At 39.1% G+C, this 13,157-nt stretch overlaps 1 protein-coding gene across 1 annotated transcript in view; it reads left to right on the forward strand.

Annotated features, from left to right (window-relative positions):
• The window catches only part of Antxr2 (ANTXR cell adhesion molecule 2), a 125,138-nt gene that overhangs the window by 39,823 nt on the left and 72,158 nt on the right, over nt 1-13,157 (forward strand). The window contains exons 9-11 of the mRNA XM_057772623.1: nt 1,865-1,963; nt 3,863-3,932; nt 12,820-12,898. Coding sequence (XP_057628606.1) covers nt 1,865-1,963; nt 3,863-3,932; nt 12,820-12,898 — 248 coding nt within the window. The remainder of the gene's footprint in view (nt 1-1,864; nt 1,964-3,862; nt 3,933-12,819; nt 12,899-13,157) is intronic.

A 13,157-nucleotide genomic window follows, 5' to 3' on the forward strand; every position in this document is an offset into this window, starting at 1 on the left:
CTTTTCTAGACATAGAGACAATTAGTTTCCTAGAGAGAAACAAAGACAACCCATTAAACCAACAGATTTTGTTGTTGTTTTTAGACTCCATCTTAGTGCACATTCCTGACTGTGTCCTTTGAATATACAGTTTTACATAATCACCCTAACAATGCTACCTCGAAGTTGTGCAATCCCTCAGTCTTCAGGTGGAGAAAGGGAGGCAGAGACAGACTTGGGATTTGCCACTAGTCCATGTCCTTCAGGTCCTTGTCCATCTGACAGCAGCACCCACGCTCTCACTGAATTACGTTTTAGGTTTTACCTGTACAGTGCGAGAACTCACAAGTAAGTCTTGTGACTCAGTGAATGGAGAGTGACTGGTAGGCTTTGCATGGGGAGCTGATGACAGCATGAGTGTGGGACAATGTCGGGAGGAAGGAGTTTGAGAGGACACAGGGTGTTAATGTGAATTAAGACGAACGAAATCTGAGCGTAAAAGTCCATTCACACATCACAAGTGACCTCTGCTTGATTTGTAAACCTCAACAAAATCTGAGCTATATTTTTATAAATACATGTACTGAAAACAACAACCAAATAAACAAACAAACAAAACAGAAATTCAGCTCTACCAGTCAAAAGCAACCATTACATTTAGAATATAAAGTAGGAACTTTCCCAAAAGACTGATTTATGATGTGAATGTGTGGGCATCTCTCTCTCTCTCTGTCTGTCTCTCTCTCTCTTCACAAGTGTGTATGTTTGCACTATTTCTATGTTCTTTTTAGAAAAAACTTTGCTGAATTTATTTATTTAATTTTTGGTGGAGCTCCCAAAGTACCTTGACTGGGAGCTGCCCGATTCCTAAACTGTATTCTTTCTCTCTCTCTCTCTCTCTTTTTTTTTTTTTTTTTTTTTGGTTTTTCGAGACAGGGTTTCTCTGTGGTTTTGGAGCCTGTCCTGGAACTAGCTCTTGTAGAACAGGCTGGTCTCGAACTCACAGAGATCCACCTGCCTCTGCTTCCCAAGTGCTGGGATTAAAGGCGTGCGCCACCACCGCCTGGCTCTTCTCTGACATTTCTTATGGTTCAGTTTGTCCTTGGGACAAGAGGCCATCACCATTGCAATGGCTAACATCTTCTCTTGTAGTCAAACAGGAAGTATTCTCAGCCTATCAGAGAGTTTGTCAACTTTTCTCGTGGTATACTCTTCCATTCTCTGACATTTAGTGTCTATTCTTACAGTGTAGATAGGGAGACAGTAAATCAAAATCAACTTCCTCTAGGCACCGTCATGGCTGTCGGTAACCCAGGAGGCAGAACCTCTATTAGATTTTAAGCACATTTCCTTTGTGTACCACCTGAACTTTATGCCGAGAGTGGAAAGAGAACGAGAGCATTCTTTTTTCAAAAAGTTGTGAGAAGCCGGGCGGTGGTGGCGCATGCCTTTAATCCCAGCGCTCGGGAGGCAGAGGCAGGCAGATCTCTGTGAGTTCGAGGCCAGACTGGTCTACAAGAGCTAGTTCCAGGACAGGAACCAAAAAAGCTACGGAGAAACCCTGTCTCGAAAATACAAAAAAAAAAAAAGAGTTGTGAGAACAGATTTCTGGGAATTGAGATAAGCCAAGTAGTTATTACTATATTATTGAGTTACTATTGAAAAACACTCAAATAAAGACCAGATAACAGTTCCATGTGAGAGTGAATGTCATCTCTGCTGTACTCACCTAGACAATCTAGAGAAAGCAATCTTGGCTGGAGTCACATCTTCATAGTTGTCAGTTAAGAGGAGAGAATGAAGAAATGTATTATAAAGCTCTTGATATTTTGGTTGTTTTCAGTAAAACACTGGTTACAGTGCTTGCCTTTCTTTTTATCTCTAGAGGAGTTTCAAGTTGTTCTGAGTGGAAGAGCAGTCACATCCAGCAGTCATGACGGCAATGTCCTCTGCACGTTCACCGTGAACAGCACCTACTCAAAGAGTGAGTCTCCGGGAATCCCATGGCACATGAATGTCTTTACTGCACAAAATCTTGAGGATTTTTGTGCTTTTAAAAGTATTTATTTTTATTTTATGTGTACGAGTGTTTTGCCTGCACAAATGTTTGTGCCTACTGAGAGCCTGGTGCTTCCAAAGCCCAGAAGACATTGCATTCTTTCACATTGGAATTATAAATGGTTGTGAGCTACCTTGTGGGTGCTGGGCTCCAAACCCAGGTCCTCTGGGAGAGCAGCAAGTGCTCTTAGTCATTGAGCCATCTCTGAAGCCTGAGATATTTTGCTCTCTCTCTCTCTCTCTCTCTCTCTCTCTCTCTCTCTCCCTCTCTCTGTCTCTCTTTCTCTCTCTCTCTTTCCCTCCCTCCTTTCTTCCATTTTCCCTCTCTCCCTCTTTTTTTCTTGAATTAAATTCTGCCATGCTACAAATTTTCACTAGAGAAGTAATGAAACCTCCTTAATAATACAAAGAGCAATAATTATTTAGTTAGTGACAACATTTGTTCATTACTTCATAAACTCTAGACCATGCCCTAAGCAACGTCAATATTCAGGAGATGGTTGGCGGTGAGTAAAATGACCTTCCTCCTGTGGTGAGACAGCTAATGACAGGCGCAGCTAAAAGTACCTGCACCCAGGTTTTGGACCAAGGACATCAGTCCTGTGATCACATGTCCCCTGTCTAGACTTACATTTTGTATCGGACTACTTCACTACCTGTTGCCTTACAATTACTGTTTTTACCATCTCTTCTCTACATTTTCGTGTCCAATAACTTTTCAGTTTCTTTAATTTTTTTTCAGTATTTTTTCGTTTGGCTCTTGTGCTATTGGCCCTCAGAGTTCACCAGTTCGAGTGGGATGATAGTCATCTCATCAGTAGGACTTGCTTTCCTGTGTTGGTCTGCTAGTAAAACATTTTTTTTTTCCCCAATCAGTGGGTATTTTGGCCTTTAATTTGTGAACTCTGGTCTAACTGTTTTTAGTGAGATTCAGCTGTAGCTTTGCTGTTTCTCTGATGGTATTGAAATCAGCATCAGGTTTGGCAATAATCAGCCACTTGTGTGCTTGTTGAATTAAAACAGGGAGAGGTTCAGCATGGTAAATATGGTCATTATTCTCTGTTCTCTGTATCAGGAACACCACTGGATTTGGGCTAAACTCATAATACATAACACAGCTGAGCAGGGACGACTAACTTTATTTCTATTCAGTAGTTATTAGTATGTAAGTGCTAGATTTACATGACCTCTTTGGATTGCATATTTGGGCTGATTATAATATACACATTGATGAGAGTCACTTTATTGACAACTCTCAATTTGGTGAAGGTGAAATTGTTTTTTTATCACTCACATTCTTAGCCAATCCATTTGCTTATGTAAATGTTTTCAGCCATTTCATTGCCAGATGAATTTTCACACTTACAGCTAAAGCTCCACAGGGGTTAAGCACCCAGCTTGCTAGGATGTGCTTATATGGTGTAGAGATCGCTGTCTTGTCAACTTAGCCACAAGTCTTCTGTTTTCCAGTCTTTCTACGTTCTGTTTCTTAGAAACAATATCTAATTTATCTTTGACAGTTTGATATATTTGAAACAGAGAAAAAGTTGTATTTACAATGTATACTATTAACTTAGCTAAAAGAAAATCCTAACTTAATGATTTATCATATCTTTGCATCAAGATGTTCTAACTCTTCATTTCTCAGTTTTCTCTGTTTTGCCTTTTTAGCTAGGTTTTAACAAATGTTGTTGACCTTTCTTGTATTCCCCAATGAAGTCTTGTTGTGTAATGCTTGCCTTTTTTTTTTTTTTTTTTTTTTGAATGAGGCTGTGCTAGAGATATACAACTCTTTACTAACTAAATCACATCTTATTTTTTTTAGGTGAAAAACCGGTACTTGTTCAGTACAATTCCATACTTTGTCCCGCGCCTGTCCTGCACAAGGCTGGAGAGTAAGTACGCCATCAACAACAACTCAACAGGGATGTTCAGCTCCTGGGCTGTGTGTGTGTGTGTATCCTGACTTTTGATAACAACTCTTCTTCACTGATTAAAAACAAAAAACAACCAAACCCAATCAAAACAAAACCCAAATGCAACAAATAACTATAAAATGACAATTCACATTGGTACTTTTGTTTGTTTATTCTGTCTTTTGAGGACAAGGTATAGGGTGACCTCAAATTTACTAAGTTTGGGTTCAGTTTACTAAGTTTACTAAGAGGCTGCCTTTAAATTCCTGGTCCTCCTGCTTTTACCTTCTAATGCCGAAATTGCAAGTGTGCAGCCACCAAGTCTGATTGTTAAATTTATTACGAATAATTTTTCACTGTACTAAGTGGGTCTCTGCAGCCCTGCAGCCAGCAGAATAAGGATGTAGGAAAGGTAAGAATGCAGTTTGGTTCAACACGACTAAGGAGCTTGTGATGGGTCAAACTTCGGGAGCCGGACTTTGAGCAGTCTATTTCAGGCACATTTAAGCACAGCACAATTTGGTGAAAACTTTCCTGGTGATAATTGATTCAGCCCATGTGCACCATAAACCTTAAGATGTGATGCCATTAACACTCTTTGTAAAGTAGATGTTCTATAGATATGTTCTATAGATTGACAAGCTCACAGTAAAGATCTTGGGGGAGACTCTGGTGTGGTCTTAGCAACACAGATAATGCAATAGGATACCATGCTACTAACCAGTTCAGCTCCCAACCTTCTGGCAGGATAACAGGTTATGTATTCCTTCCTTTGAAGGAACAGTCCTGTGTGTTTAGCATTCTATTGGCCCTAGTGCTTACCCGTGAGCACAAAGACCTTAGTACCTCCCACACTGCACAGATTGAATGTTAAACTACAAATTAATACTAAAACTGTAACCTCAGTAGGATGAAGATATTAATGTGTACTATATCTTGGTCACAAATATTGATGAAATATAATGTAAAATTGCACAGATGAGTTTGAGAATCATTGTGAAAACTTCCAGATAATCAGTCACACCCATTATTTTGAACTTCAGAGTACTGAATGTACACACATGTGCATACACACACACAGAGAGTTCCAAAATAAGATTTTTTAAAATATTTGCTATAAAATTTAATAATTATTAAAAATAAAAGCAAGTGGAATGTGGTTCATGGTACATATGATTAAGCATACATTTTCATTAATTTGTACCTTAATTTATTTCCCATTTCAGTTAATCCTATACTCATTATTTGTGTGTGTGATGTGTGCGTGTGTGTGACTGTAAACCCTGATGATAACTGGTTAAAATCAGAAATTTTTAGTTCAGAAGAAGGACTTTTGTCTACCGCCTTGGCGAGTTACTCTGTCTAGGGTCTGTAACCCGCCTGGCTGGTCAGTTATTCCAGGGTCACGGAGAGGTACTACCTGAAATACATGGGCGGGAGAGAGGAAGAAGGCCAAGCAGAGTTCTTGTCAAAGCCTCCGTTTATTAGAGTCATGGTTGCAGCTTATATAGCCCCTGGATGAGGAACTTGGGGGGCTGGGGTACGGGATCTTGCCACGTGGTCCAAGCCGGTCAAGAGGTCGTTGGACAGGAGGTTATGATCGGTCAGGTCATGATTCCTTGGTCAGGAAGTCACAAGTTGACACACCTAGTTCTCTGGATAATTAGAGTGTGAGGCAGGTTCCGCTAACAGATAGCTCTCTATTAACAGTTAATTTGGGTGTGGGATAGGCTTTGTCAATAAAACAATTCTCAGTACAATTGGGAAGTGGAGCCCTCTGCAAACTTCTCAGGGCAATGCTCCCTATAATAATTTTTGGGGGGAAAAATGGCTCCTGACAGACTTTTATTTGACTCATCAATACACAAGCAATTTTTATAGTATCTTAGTATTTCTATCTGATTTTTTCTCATACTCCTTAATATGCAGCAAATAACTATATAAGGTTGAGATGTTCTCTATTTGATAGCGATGACTGCAATAGTTCAGAATGCTGATCCGACGGATGGAATTACTTAATGTTCATCTTTTCACAGAGCATATAATTATTAAACACCAAACGCTAAAATCTCAATTCAAAATTAGTGTTCACACTTTGAAGATTATGTTTCCTTCCATGGAATCAAAGAGAACGGTTTTCGTATTTTGCAGTCAGCTTGAGTACTTGGTTTTTGTAAAAATGTCAGCACTCACTGTATTTGGAAGTTATTAAACAACACTCTGGTCATGCAAATCAAATCAAGTGGTACCAGTTTTATATTTTTTAAAAAAATTGAATGGGCTATACCATATAACTTCAGAAGTAAGACTATTATTCAATGTGTGTGTTCTGTGTGATAGTCTAGTGTCAATGATGACCTGCCTATGACTGAATCGGACTTTCTGGTAGTTTTAGTTTTTCATGGCATCATGATGGAGGAGTTAATTTCATTGGTTAAATAAAAAAACTGCCTTAGCCCTTTAATAGGACAAAAAATTAGGTAGGCGGAGTAGACAGAACAGAATGCTGGGAGAAAGAAGCCTAGTCAGTGAGTCGCCATGATTCTCCCACTCCAGACAGACACAGGTTAAGATCTTTCCTGGTAAGCCAGCTCGTGGTGCTACACAAAATATTAAAAATGGGTTAGATCAATATGTAAGAGCTAGCCAATAAGAGGCTGGAACTAATGGGCCAGGCAGTGTTTAAAAAAATACAGTTTCTGTGTAATTATTTCGAGAAATAAGCTAGCCGTGCGGGCGGCCAGGTGCCAAAAACGTAGCCCGCCGCTCCTAATACTACAGCATCATCTTACTCCAAGGGTATAGAACTCAGTGATTTTGTTGTATTAGCCATGAAAAACCAGTGGAGTTTGGATCTGTTTGCTAGAACTTGGAATGTCCCAGTCTCAAGCTATATTGTTTTAGTCTTTTCATTGGTTATAACATCTTTGTTTTTTTTTTTCATTCAGATAAAAATACTCTTTGAATCATCATTGATTTGTTCCTAGTTTATGCTCCACTCTTCAGTGAACTCACCTGGCACTTACTTCCGAAATGAAGCTTCTCAGCTCACAACCTCCACTACTGTCATCCTAGGCAAAGTCCTGTCGTCTCATACTGCCATGATTCATCTCTCTGTTTGCCTCTTTGTTTCTACCCTTGACTTCTATCTGTTGAAATAGATAGGCTATGTCATACCTTCACGAAGGATTATTGGGATTATGTTCCTCTCACACACAAGATACAGCAGAGATGGCAGTGTTCTCCTAAGGAGCCAGACCCTCCCTTCTTCAGACCTCATCTCTTCATTGCTTCTCCGCTCAGCTATGGCCACACTACCCTTTCTCATATCTCTTAACCAATCAGCTTACACTTCCATCAGTGCTGTTTGACTTGCTGGTCCCTCTTCTTGGAATGGTGTTTTCTTATCTCCTTAAGTCTTGTTCAAATGCCACCTTCTCGATAAAGTAAAAACCCTTCCTAGGTACTCTTTCTCATTAAGTGACCTCCTTATTTCCTTTACATGTTATGATTTTTCTCCGAAGCCCTTATATTTATCTCCTTTCTGTTAAGACAAATGCTACTGAGTCTTGTTTCTTGTAGACTCCCTTGCATTTACCCAGTGCTCACCACTCAGTAAATTATTAGGAATTGAATGTTGACAGAGGTTTCTGTCCTACCCAGTTCTCACGTTTGTTCAGTCCTAAAGAATTACACAGAGGTCTACACTAATCATAAACTGGTTGGCCTATTAGCGCAGGCTTCTTATTAACTCTTTTAACTTATATTAGCCCATAATACTTGTCTATGTTAGCCACGTGGCTTGGTACCTTTTTTGGTGAGGCAGTCACATCTTGCTCTGTGTCTGGCTTCCTCTGTGCTGGGTGACGACTGCAGACTGAAACTTCCCTCTTCCCAGAATTCTCATTGCACCACTTCTACTTCCTGCCTGGTCACCCCACCTCTACTTCCTGCCTGGTCACCCCACCTCTACTTCCTGCCTGGCCACTGGCCAAACAGTGTTTCTTTAAAATACCAGTGATAGTCAGACCATTTTCCCACAGCAATTTAATTTTTAATAATTAGTAAATTTTAGTGTTAATTCATTAAGCATTTGATGGTTGAAAGGCAATTACATTTTTCTCAGATAGTTTTGTTTATCAATAAAGATAAAGAGTTAAAAGAGGTCATTTGATTTCTCATGGAGGGACAGGAATAAAAAAAAATGGTCAGAAGTTTATTTTAGCATTAAGTACCATTGACAAAGACAGAAATTTATGAAACTTTTAAATAAGCAAATGACTAAAGAGGACAGTTCATGAAATGGCATGCAATTTATATTTATAGATACATTTAAAATATGCCAGGCATTAGTTAAATTTCAAAAAGATACTTTGACTTTTGCTTATCACTGTATGTGTGGGTGTGCCATGCAGGTCAGTCCTGTGAACCTGCCATGGTATATGGGGAAGTCACAGAACAGCTTTTAGCTTTCCTTCCCTCATGTGGCTCTCAGGGATCAAACTTGCAGCAGGCTCCTAGGCCTAAGCTTTTCTCTCTCCTTGAATAGTGTACTGTAGCCACTACTGACATCCTTTCATGCTTTGCAGATAGGATAAATACTTCAGATGCATGATTTTAAAAATTACATACATAATGATAAATATTGGGTGTGAAAAGCCATCATTTATTTAATTTTTGCTATTAGTATTTTACTTATAGGTACAGAATGTTCGGGGATGGAGATCCATCTGAAAGAATTGCTTTTGAACCATTTTATTTTATTTTGACATCAGATTCTAGTTAATCATGGAGGCATTTTTCGGGAACATTGTGATTATCTCCGGTTTTGGGAGGCATCACCATTTGCTCTGCTTAGTATGTTGCACACAATTTAGACTCTTTCCTTTGCCTTGACTTCTCTTCAGATACTTTCTGTAGGTGACTAATTCTTCTGAGATTGAATCAAAACCAGCAAAACTGAAACAGTGTAGCCTTGTAAGGAGACTAATGCTTAATATGTTTGCCTAATTGCCTCTTGGCTAAGGATTCAAATCCATTAAACAGCTAGTTAGTCTGTGTTTCAAATAAACACATCTGGCCTGTGAGTGAAGGAAGGCTTCACTGTGAAGGTGACAGATGTGGCGATGGGTCCCCCTGTTCTCTCACCTAAATAATTAACAATGCTCTGGTGAAGGAGCCCTAGACAGACAGATGCATGGTCTCAGAGCTGGCCCAGAGACACATGCCTCTGCTCATTAGTTGGCCCCATTAGTTCTCTCATCTTCCTGTTGTAGTTTTTGAAGGTGCTTGTGGATTTTGATTTAAATGAGGGCTAAGGTGGATGTTTACTGGGAGGCGGGACTAAGCACTTGCATTAGAATAGCTGAGACGTCTTATATTCAAGTACTGATGTTTTGAAGTAACAAATGTTACAAAGACTTGAATGTGGCAAAGGGATTTGTAGGGCTGAGGTTGGGGGGGAGTTGAGATGGGCACCATCAGGACTCATTATATATAAGGATGAAGCTGTAAACTAGCAAACTTAATAAATAAACAAGTTTCAAAACAAAGACATTAAAAAAAAACTATCTGTGCAGGTCCTGTCTAGGAGGAACTAAGCAGGCCTAGTTGGAGCTTTGAACACCTTGCTTTGAAAGAGATCAAAGTCTACTAAATGTACTTGATACAGATTTTTGGCTAAGATGAACAGATTCGTAGGCTATGAGAAAGAAAGTAAGAGTGGAAGCAATTGGGCTTTTCCTACTCTTCCCATTGCACACTGTCTCTTTTCACAACTTTGTCCACTTATGAAAATCGTCTTAGCAAAACTTTTGGTAGATTATTTAGTTTATTTGTGTCAGTTGCTCATTTGTGGCAAGCTGCCTTCTTTGAGTTTTAATAGACTGGCCTCCTGCGAGTTCTTTGATTGGTCTCCATTCCAGGGTAGCAGTCTCGAGGTATGCCAGGGAGTCGTGGCACACATTTGCAATACAGAGCTGGTTCTCTGACCCTTGCTCTGTGAGACAGCGACAACAGCACAGCTGCTCTCGAGTGTTTGAGGTCGCAAACCTGTAGTTTGACGAAAAGAGCAGAGACAACTCGGGTAAACATACATAAACACATTGTAAAGAAAGAAAAACAGAACAGAGCCTCAATCTACAGCTTGCTCGATAGGGATGACGTAAGGAGGCATATGGTATAGTTAAATGTGCTTTCAGAAACATCGGCCAGAATCTTCTGGCAAATAGGAGATAAATATCTAAACCAGACAAAAGTGATAGCATTAGTTCTTTTAAAGGCAGCGTGGGAAACCACCAAGAGAGTAGGTGGAATTAGAGGTGGTGGATATGGGTCTTTTCAAGAACCTGCTATGAGAAATCTGGAATGTTTGGTGAGGGTGACTTGGAATGAGGGCTAGACTTGGTAACTGATTAAAAATATTTTTTCTGAACATTGTTATTTTTCAATAGTGAGTCTAATTTACTTTGGCATCCAATTGACTAATTCCATTTACTTTTTTCTTCGTTGGCTGAATTTTGCATTTTGCCAAGCTTTTCTTTCTTTTGCAGAAACATACCCACATATGTGTATGTATATCCATATCTGTGCAGTCCCTAGATCCTTTGTGTTGGCAGCAGGTGATACAAACATTATTGATTCAATCTGTTCTTTCTTGTAAGGAATGAGACTTGATAATTTAATTTGCAATCCTGGATACCAGACAATCAGTATGCCTTTATTTGGATTATAACCACGAGGATCTTAATGAAATCAGTGAAAGTTGAAGACCCGCTTTGTTACTCTAACCCTCTCCCAGCATAAAACACACAGCATTTTTTAAAATACTGTTTTCTGATTATACCAAGCAGCATGTCATAGTCTCTTAGTCAGCACTGTGTCTCTTTCCCAAGCATCTGAAACAGTTATAGACACTGTCATTTAAGAGGAACAATGTTTATTTTGAACATGTGCATGGCTGGCCCACAAGATGTTGCCAAATGTGGGACTGTTAAATCAAATGCTTCCAAGACTGAGAAGAGGCGTGACTCCTGTGTGATAGACATGTGGCTTCATCCCATGTGATGAACATGTGGCTTCACCAAGCATCAGAAGAGCTGTCGCGGGAAGGATCTGACTCACTCTTTCTTGTTTCAAACTAAAAAGAAAGAAAGAACAGCTACCAAAGAGAACCATATTTTAGTATGTTGTAAGACAGATCTTTGCACAACCTAGAATGACTTAGCAAGTGTGCTCGCAGCTAGATGATGAACGTGATATCTCTTAAGTCTGCGTGTGTAGCCTTCTATGAAAAGACTTAAAGTAGGGGTTATTATTTTCCAATTTTACTATTTTACTAAAACCCACCAACTTATTAAGAGGGAGTTGTTGCCAGTGCAGTACTGGAGGTGTTGACAGAGCCGTCCGATAGGATTTCCATAGAGCTCTGACTATGACCTGACTTCTCCTGGAAGCTGTCAATCTTGCTGGCTGTAGTTTTTGTTTTGGTGATATACACATGTCATGATAGCAAAGAAAGAAATTATTTAACTGAAAATGCCTTTAATATCTTTTTTTGCCTTTAATATCTTTAAATAACACATTTAGATAGAACAGTCATTCACCTCTGTGCCCCAAAATACATGTGGAGGACTAAGAGGGTATGCTAGCGAGGTGAAGGTTCCTGGATCACAAAGTCAGACTGGTCTGACCTTCTGGTGGGGAGGGTACTTTTTGAAACTTCAGTTTCTTGACTTGCAGAACGGAAGTAGTGCCAGTGGCCTATTGTGAGAATTAAATGGATGAATTAATGTTTTGGGCTAATAGGAAGAACTAAATTTACTAGTGCTGTTATCAACTGTACTGTCTGGATCTTGCTACCAATGTGTGCACTTTATTGTTTCTGTGAAGACCATATATAAAAAGAAGCTTCTGGTAGGTTTTCATATCTGTGTAGACTTGTTTCTATTTAACTCACAACTGGTCATGTTATACTAGAATGTTGCTTGTGGATACACAGTCATTTTGTCTAACTAAGTTCTCAGCATGTGTTTCTTCTGCAGGAAGGTGTGTTCATTTTCAATTTTTATGCTGTGGTTCTTATTTCACTTCAGTAAGTGCTAAAATTGTAAATGTTTCTGCTGGCCTCTAAAGTGCTGGATCACAAACAACTCCAGCTGGTTGCTACTGACTTCTTAAAGTGGAAGGGATGAAATTACCCTGACAAGAATATATTAGTATAAATAAAAACTATCTTCTCCCCAAATAGAACTATGTCTGCCCTGTCATATCTACGTACGAGAACTAGGAATTAGGAAAGCTTGTTTTGGATTCTGTTATGCTTAGTCATGAAGACAAAACGAAACACCAAGTTCTGCAGAATAAGGAATTTGGTTTAACTTAAAACAAAATAGTCCATTTGGCATTCTATTTTGAAATAGTGCAAAAATTCAGTTAAATTCAAAAGTTCCCTTCTTTTCTGTTTTCAACTAAACTTTTTTCTTCTTTTAAAAGTTTTTTTTTTCTTGAAGTGGGCATGCTATAAGGAATAGTCTTAATAAGAGTATTGTATTTATGAGTTATGAATGTGATCTTAGCTTGACTTTAGCAGCATTGTCTTTCTCTGTGGTCCTATCCCTGTGTGGATCTGAGCCAAGTTACCATGTTGAGGGAAGGCACCATGACTTCAGTGGTGTGATGGAAAGGGTTCATAATCAGGTAGAAGCCAAGATTCAGTACTTTTTACTAAAGCAATTAGCATTTAGTTTCCTGAACCCCAGCTGTAAAACTGTGAAAACGTACTGACTGCTTTAAAGAGCTGGAAAAGATTAAGTAGTCAACATCGCCTAGCTGACTTTTAATGATTGCTTCTTCACTCTTTTTGTAGAACTCTTGAAGTTTCGATCAGCTTTAATGATGGGAAGTCTGCCATCTCAAGATCCTTAACAGTCACAGCTACAGAATGTGTGAGTACAAAGCTAATTACCTTTAGAAGATGTTTATCATGAGATAAGAACCAAGGGAGTTCCTCTACTGTTTATAGAAGGCACAAACCAAGAGTAACCACACGACAAGGACACATTTGCATGGAATTTAAGTTTTTCTGTTTTGATCTTTTAAAAAGGATTTCTAAGGTACTATACATTAGATTTCCATATTTCTCAAATCCCTCAAAGCCATACTTTAGATCAACATAAGGTAAGAGAATAGAAATGACGCATTCTG

This window comes from Chionomys nivalis, chromosome 6 (assembly GCF_950005125.1).
Source record: "Chionomys nivalis chromosome 6, mChiNiv1.1, whole genome shotgun sequence".
In the NCBI taxonomy this organism is placed as follows: domain Eukaryota; kingdom Metazoa; phylum Chordata; class Mammalia; order Rodentia; family Cricetidae; genus Chionomys; species Chionomys nivalis.